At 40.4% G+C, this 8,441-nt stretch overlaps 1 protein-coding gene across 4 annotated transcripts in view; it reads left to right on the top strand.

Annotated features, from left to right (window-relative positions):
• The window catches only part of iffo2b (intermediate filament family orphan 2b), a 23,966-nt gene that overhangs the window by 13,304 nt on the left and 2,221 nt on the right, over positions 1-8,441 (top strand). For 2 of the 4 annotated variants that reach the window (XM_032512692.1, XM_032512695.1), the window contains exons 2-6: positions 3,843-3,903; positions 5,398-5,493; positions 6,077-6,082; positions 6,767-6,937; positions 7,645-7,793. In XM_032512692.1, coding sequence (XP_032368583.1) covers positions 3,843-3,903; positions 5,398-5,493; positions 6,077-6,082; positions 6,767-6,937; positions 7,645-7,793 — 483 coding nt within the window. The remainder of the gene's footprint in view (positions 1-3,842; positions 3,904-5,397; positions 5,494-6,076; positions 6,083-6,766; positions 6,938-7,644; positions 7,794-8,441) is intronic. The other 2 variants (XM_032512693.1, XM_032512696.1) reach the window with 1 other exon arrangement.

Here is an 8,441-nt window from a genome sequence, read left to right as displayed (position 1 = left end):
TGTTGTTTATGGGTTAATCTGCTCTAATACATAAGATCAGTTTTTAAGCTTGTAATTTGATGTCTGGTTACTGAGAAATTCCACTCAGTAAGTAACACTTTCCAGTCCATAGTATAGTTTAAACAGGGTGCTGTCTGACTCAAACTTTTATTTGCAATGAGTAACAGAGGCTTTGTTGAATGATACACAACCAAACCTCAAAGCTTTCCCTGTGCTCCTTTTGCTATTTACTACAAAATCAATGCTCCTTTGGTAGTTACCGCCTGTTGCACAACAGATATTTGGGATTTGGACATCAGGTCATTAAAATAATAAAGATTCACTTGACAGTCACCTCCAACATATAATATTTTCTCATTTTAATTCTGGCAGCTATAAATCAACATCCTAGATTAAATAATTATGAATGTCATTAAAAACTATCAAGCACAGGACCATTATTGCAACAGATTTGGATTTGTGCATGTAGTGTCCTCCGGCACAGTGATGGGAAAACACTGAGGCAGCTCGCGTGCAAACTTCCAGACAGTGCAGGGAGTGTTAGTTGGCAGGCACTGCAGGAATGCTATTGTTCAGCAGACAAAAATCGTATGAGAAAATTTTCTGTTTGATGTGAGACACTTTTTTCCCTGTGTTGCACCGCGGTATCTTCTTAAATCACTGTTTTTCACGTATTTTTCTCGATTTTTCTTTTTGTATCCTTTGAAAATTGAATTTTCCTTTTTTTTTTCTTCATTCATTTCATTTGCCACTGAAGTGCTACTGTAGTTAATCATGCAATACTGATTTAAATAAACAATTACCTTGTATTCATTATGTACAGGGAATTTTCTCAATGGAAATTATATACTATCTTTATGTAAATGGTCTGTTTTTATATAGCGCTTTTCTACTCAAAGCACTTTTACATGCTTTGCAGTGCAGGAACCATTCACCATTAACGCAGTGCTGTACAAGGTGCCACCTGCTTATCAGATAAACATTCACACACCGATGGCGCAGCATCGGGGGCAACTCGGGGTTCAGTGTCTTGCCCAAGGACACACAACATAGACTGCAGTGATCAAACCACCAACCTTCCAATTGGCAGGCAACCGCTCTACCACTGAGCCACAGCCGCCCATGCAGCTCTGAAAGAATCTCCATAATTCAGTTTTAGCTTTGCCAGCTATCTATTTCTAGTTTATTTTTGCCTCCTAGAAATGGAAGAGAAACCACAGACTTTATTGCAGCTTTGAATTAAAATACATCTGTAACACCGCACAATTTTTTGATTTATTAGAGCCAAATTACAGAGGAGGTATCTAGCAGTAGATACATGTCTATGAGTTGACACAGGCTAAAACACTCCTGCTGTCTTTGTCCTTGTAAGGAGACGCCGGGTGTGTTCGTTTGACTGAGTCACGCCAAAGGTACAGGAAAACCAGAACCACAGGCCAGATAGAATGCTTTTGCTATGTGGTTGTGTCATCTTTGTTTGGATTAGGCATTTTTTTTTATCTGGATGCGTCTTTAAAACAGACAGTAGTTTTCCATTAGACTTTTATGGATTGCTGAATTGAAGCTGCTCCAGATAATGTGGAAGCAGTTGCTGTGTCAATGATTTCATTACCTTTGATTGATGACATAAATGGCCTTGACATATTGTTGACACAAGGAGGCCCTCTATCAATAGGTCGATTTAATCATGTCCAGTTACCACCTCGGGTATTAAAGAAAAGGACGTGGTGGTGGTTTCCTCAGGAAGTGACAACACAAGTGAGTGCAGTTGCTGTGACAAATGGATTTGTGTCTGCAGAGGATGTGATGCAGTTGTGAACTCCAACGACCCCAGCGAGAGTCCTGCAGCAGACAGGCGGAGTGTTGTGGACACAGTGAAGCAGCTCTGCCAGCATTTTTAGAGGCTTCAATCACAGTGTGAGCTGGCACACCCTGCCGAGGAATACTTCTCCCTAATTAGACAGTGTACATTGAGTGAGTCCTGAATGGAAACACAGCTGCGTTTTGTTGAAAAAGTGAATCTCTAGTGACATATGTTGTGATTCCAAAGCAACTTTTGGCTGTTTGTGATCCTCCATGGTAAAGGAATGCAGTAGTGGTAATCAAATTTCAGCTTTTACTCTGTAAACATATATGGTCAGGCATGCGCTACTTATACCAGTAGGCCTACACACACGGGTTCGCCCATCTCCTCACACACACACTCACCCACACACACACACCACACACACACACACACACACACACACACACACACACACACACACACACACACACACACACACACACACACACACAGAAAACCCCTTCGCTTTCCTCCACTGTCGTTGTCCAAGTTCCCACAGTGGCTCATCCTCACATGGGTGTCTGACACTTACTTCATATTAATGATTGAGTTCCGTATTCATTCTGAAGAACTCTCTTTTGGTAAGAGTCCGTGACTCAGCATGCCAGCATTCTCATATCCAAGGGAACAAGATGAGTAGGAGCGTGCTGAACTCACTAATGCAGTACAGGCTGAGCGTTCCTTGTGCCTCGTTCGCAATACATACTGCAAGGCAGTTAAATGATGCCATCCTAGCGCTATGGCTCTAGAGGTGGTCGGTCGGTCCACCACTTTGATCCAGACTGAAATATCTCAAAAACTATTAGAATGATTGCCACGACGGCCTCAGGATTCCTTCTCCTTTCATTCTCATCAGCCTCAGCTGTACTGCTGCTACAGCATGCTAACACACTAACGTATTATGGTGAACATAGTAAACAGTATACCTTCTTAACGTCAGCCTTTTAGCATTGTCATTGTGACATGAGCATTTAGCTCAAAGCACCACTGTACTTAAGTACAGCTTTACTGAGTGTCTACTTGGCAATAAACTCTTATTCTTGGGTCATCTTATATTGTTTGCAAATTAAACCAATAATATGAGCTGATTGTTTTTGTGCAACTTATCTGCCTTACTGGTGACTATGATGTCACATTGATGTGTCCTCATCTTCAGTTAATATTGGAATTACTTTACACAGAGGTCCGTAGTGTTACTACAGTACATGTACAGCTCTATCTGTGTAGGTTTTTAGAATTCAGTAGAGCTGGGCAATATATCGATAATATATCAATATTGTGATATGAGATTAGATATTGTCTTAGATTTTGGATATCGTAATATGGCATAAGTGGTGTCTTTTCCAGGTTTTAAAGGATGCATTACAGTAAAGGGATGTCATTTTCCACATTACTGATTTTTTATCGATCAAAAATCTCATTGTGTAAATATTTTGTGAAAGCACCAATGGTCAACACTACAATATTGTATTTATATACATATTTATATTTTCATAATATAAGTATTTTGGTCAAAAATATTGTGATATTTTATTTTCTCCATATCGCCCAGCCCGTGTCATCAGTGAGCTCTTGTAACTCACTCCTGAAAAATTATGAAGAAAGAAGCAGTAACCATAAAGGAATTCAGGCTGCTGCAGAGATAATCCACCTTTTTGGGTGTGGTAAAGTTCAAAGGTCTTTCTGCAGTCATTTAAAGGTATAAATACTATTCATGAGCAATGTTTGTTGTGTTTGGAGAAGGATGGAACTCCATTCTCTCTATACCCTTTTAGAGGCAGTGGGATTGTAAAAGAGACAAAAGATGTGAAAGAGACAAAAGATTGAAAAAAAGGAGGGAGGTAGGAATGGGTAGTGGGTGTAAACCCACATTGTCAAGGGCATTTTGTAATCAGAGATGGGAGTATTATCACCACAAAAGTACCTTTAATCTGTAGTGGCCCTCATGGGACGGGGCCCAGCAGTAACTGACCCGCCTCTGTGCTCTGTGTTGCAGATGGGAGGAGGAGCTGTCAAAGCGAGAGCAGCTGGAGTCCACGGTGGAATCAATGCAGCAGGTTGGAAAACATCCAGAATAAAATACATTCCACTAACATGCATAGCTGTTTAAAGTCTTGCCAAGTGACATTTACCACATGAAGACAATGATCACAAATATGACCAGAGGAAAAGCTGAGTGTACACATACCGTTTCAAAAGTGATGCATATACATTTATATAGAGCTCAGTTCTTAGTAGATTTTTATTTTGTGCAGACAAAAAGAGCTGGGCTAAAAGCAGCAAGAGGATTTCTGTCAGATTAGAAAAACCTATTACATACCCATCAGGAGGAGTATGTTGGCTTAGATCTAGATATAAACATCAAATATCACAAGCAGTCTACCATTATGTTTCTGTTCAGAGTAGGCAGAGGAAATGGATGTAGAGGCAAAATCAATTTGAAGTGTCACACCTTGGGGGTATATCACAAGGCATCCCAGCTACTGTGAGTACCCCGTGTGGTCAGCATCCTTTCCTCTCTCTCTGCTTTGCAAAAATTGGTCAGCGACAGCATGCATGTTTGTCTTGGATTCTGGGTCAGCAAAAACCCCAGATAGAGAGGTGGAGTGCCATCCCACGGGGGCTTTAACCGTTTAGAGCACACAGGCTGGTGCCACTGTGTATGGAAGATCTGGAAATCTGTTCAGAGATAGTAAATTCAGTGCAAACAGCCATTTATTATGAAGGGCTGAGAGCCAAAGGCCTGTTACCACTTGCTGACTTAATAGAAAATAAAAGTGGCACTCCTTTAATGACAGAATAAAGTCAATAGGGTTAGTCATCCTTTTAGGCTTTGTAAAATTCAGTCTTCCAATTGTCTAGCCTGGCTCTGTCAAATGGAAACAATATCCACCTATTACCAGCCTGTACTAGACTGATTTTGTTACCTTCAGACAGAGCCAGGCTAGCTGTTTCTTAGTGCTTCAAGTCTTTATGCTAAGCTGAGCTATCAGGCTACTGGCTGCAGCTTCATATTTACCGTACAGGCATGAAAGAGGAATGGACCATATTATCTAACTCTCTAATAAACATATTTCCCAAAATGAACAATACAGTTTTAGCCTCATGGACCTAAAACACCCAAATATCTGTGTCCTACCTTCTTGCGTGTTCAGTTAACACACATGTAAGGATACATGGTTACCTTTCCTTACATGGCTACAGCTCCAGTTTTAAAACACCTTGTGTATCTCTAAATGCTTTCAGCAGAAGCTAACATTTGCATTATCTCAGTTATATGGTAATATGTAAAAGAAATGAAACCATGACCTTTGGTTACGCAATTATAAAAAGCAAAACAGCAACCAATATGAAAAGGTGTAACCGTATGCTTTTTTTGTTTGGAAGGGCCTTATCTTAATGCAAGTGTTTTATCTACTTGAATATAGAAATATTTTATAAAGTTTTATATTGAATTTTATTTTACAAGTTCATTAAGGGTGAGCCTACTCACCCTTTTTTACCTGTTATTTGTCTTATTTCACTTCACCCTCACTGTGACGTCCTCTCAGAGCGCCCAGGAGTCAACCGAGGTCCAGGATGAGCTGAGCGAGAAGGTGGACAAACTGAAGGCTGAACTTGTGGTCTTCAAGAGTCTTATGACTGATGTAAGTATTTGTTCAGTGTTAGGGCGATGTCCCCATCACTTCCCCAAGTCTGATAAAGCTTTCACACCATAGAGAAAGTGCTGTGTTATCTTCCATACTCAAAGCAATCATGTTAAGCGTTCTGTTGTTTGAAGAATTGTTTTCCTGCACATTACTAAGCGTCATTCTGATAAAGGCTGTCATTCATACAGGTCTATATTAAACAACTAAACACACACAGACACACCCTTATTTCCCTGCTTCCTTCCTTACTTATTTGAGAAGAATAATGCCACAAAGTCTCCAAGACAAGCATTCATTGAAAAAAGCTCAAAAAGCAGCTGTAGCTCAAAAGCACTTCCTGTTCTATACAGCGGTGTTTTGTTTTCTGGTAGTTCTGCTCAACTGTGATATACCCTTGTAATATACTGCAATGAGCAGTCACAGTCACAGCCAGTGCTTCCTCAGGAATAAATAAAGTCAGACATTGCTTTTGTTTTTGGTAAAGCTTTGTTGTTTCGCTATCCTTTTGGCATCTGTACATTGTAGATTTCTATTTATATCCTTTTCTGTGCTTGACTTTATCCCTGATGTGTGAATCCAGAGACGGGTAAGCAACGTAGAAGTAGTAGATTTGTTAGGTTAGACTTTAGGGGTTAGGCATCTTGTATTTTGTGCTCTAGATGTGGTTCATAACTTTAACTGTAGCAGTAAGAATCAACATCAATGTGACCTATTTGCATGATCCATATCTGCCCTACCCAATGTTGCATAATTACTGAATATATATAATAATAATATAATATAAGCTATATATATATATGTATATATATATATATATATATATATATATATATATATTTAGAGAGAGAGAGATCAAGATCAGAATTTCAGAATTAAACAAAAAGGCCATTATATAGTTAATGATCAAGTTGCATCTTAGGGGGTAACGTTAAAAGACATCTTAAAAGAGCTGTTGTATTGGTGTTGTATTGGCGCCTTGGTGGCTCACCTGGTGGAACCTGTACCCATGTACAGAAGCTCAGTCCTCGGTGCGGTTGGGGGTCCGATTCTTTGTGATCCTTTGTTGCATGTCATTTCCCTTCTCTCTCCCCTTTCATGTCTAAGCTTACCTGTCACAAATAAAGGCCCAAAATTTCAACAAAAAAATCAATCTTTCAAAAAGAAAAAGAGCTGTCATAAATTAATATGATATGAACGGTAAACATTTAAATACTACACGTTTAAATACTACATGTGTGAAAATCTGAAACAACCATCCTTACCCATGCAGCAAATGTCTGACCTGGATAGCCAGATCCAGGAGAAAGCCAGGCGGGTGGACATGGACATCTGCAGGCGGATCGACATCACGGCCAAACTGTGCGATGTGGCTCAGCAACGCAACTCAGAGGACATGTCGAAGATGTTCAACGTCAGTCCGGCCCGGTCGCTCCCAGAGAGGGTGGGTACCCATCTGATGTTTCACTGTTTGACAGTAAAAAAAATATGAATTATTCTGTGAAACTAACAGTCAGCACTCTATAAATGTAATCAGAGCTGCCTGTGGCTTTAGTGTGTAGCGACCTGTTTTTTTTTCAATGGCGGATCATAAACTCAGTGACCCTTTAAAGGTGTAGGAATGCATGCCTGCATGTTCGCAAACACACAAACATATAAACATACAGAATGCTTATGGTAGTGACTGTTAAATATGCATACACACACACACACACACACACACACACAAAAGTGAAATGCTGATGTGGTGACTCTTCGCTGCACACAAGGATATCGCATTGCGCCGACGGTGCTGGCTAATGCCTGAGTATAAATTCACTGTGAATCAAGCTGGTGGCTTCTCTTATGTTAGCCTATGTTGCTCTGCAGTATGTCAATACTTTTATTAGAACTGCTTATAGTTACAGTATTTATAAAGGAGTGTCCACACATAAAGTGTCTCAGCTGTAGACCAAATTTAGAAAAGTAACTATGAGGATGAGTGTTGACGATGATCAAACAGCAATAATTTTCTTCAATAGCACATATTTATTTGCTAAACTGTGTGCTAACTGAATAAATAACCTCTCTGTTCTTTCTTCAGGTTTGCTTTGGATTGTCAAGCCACGTGTGTTTTAGTTATTTATTTGTGTGTGTTTGTGGGTCTTGCAGGGCGCTATGGCTTGCTGTAGGAAAAAAGAGCGTAAAGCCATTTCTGATGAAGAGAGTTCAGAGATGGATGCTGAGCCCAGCCCTTCAGAGGATGACGCCCCCGGGTCGCTCAACATCACGGACGAAATGAAACGCATGCTCAACCAGCTGTAAGCGTCACACTGTTCAGTCCTCAAAAGACTCTTTGAACATGCACATTTGTAGTCGTGATGAGTCAAGCCCAGTGGCGTTGTTAAGTCAACCAGAGGAGCCGAGTGGAGTCACAGAGCTGCAGTGTAACTGTCAACATCCTGAGCTCATCCTGGCCTACATGTTTCATGACACAACATACACACCCATAACCCATTTCAAAACAGCCATTTATAACATATGTTCCATGAAATATGCAGGCGACAGAGTCAAGATTCAACCTGTGGAATTTGTGCATTAGAAGGGGACTCTAGGGGCAACCATTTACAAGACACACTCCAGCTGTTTAGCATAAGATTAGTGTTACCATCATCTCCTTTGAAAAAAGACTAAAAAGATAATAGCCCCCATAAACCTTCCCCATGTTTCCCCCCTCTTTTGACTTGTGTGTGTTGGTTGTTGGGTATGGTGTAGCTATATAGCTTAGAGAGAAGAGTATGATAGGATCTGCCTTGTGCTGCTGCGTTGGAAGAAACACAGTAAGAATTCACAAAGCCAAGAACATCACTACCCTGTCAACACACACACACATACTACAAGCATAGACTCGAATACATGTGAGCTTACACATCATCACTGTTAAGGCCAGTATGCGCATACACACACAC

The sequence above is a fragment of the Etheostoma spectabile genome, chromosome 4 (assembly GCF_008692095.1).
Source record: "Etheostoma spectabile isolate EspeVRDwgs_2016 chromosome 4, UIUC_Espe_1.0, whole genome shotgun sequence".
Classification (NCBI taxonomy): Eukaryota; Metazoa; Chordata; class Actinopteri; order Perciformes; family Percidae; genus Etheostoma; species Etheostoma spectabile.
The sequence above is the reverse complement of the archived record's forward strand: the minus strand, read 5'-3'. Positions and strand labels throughout refer to the sequence as shown.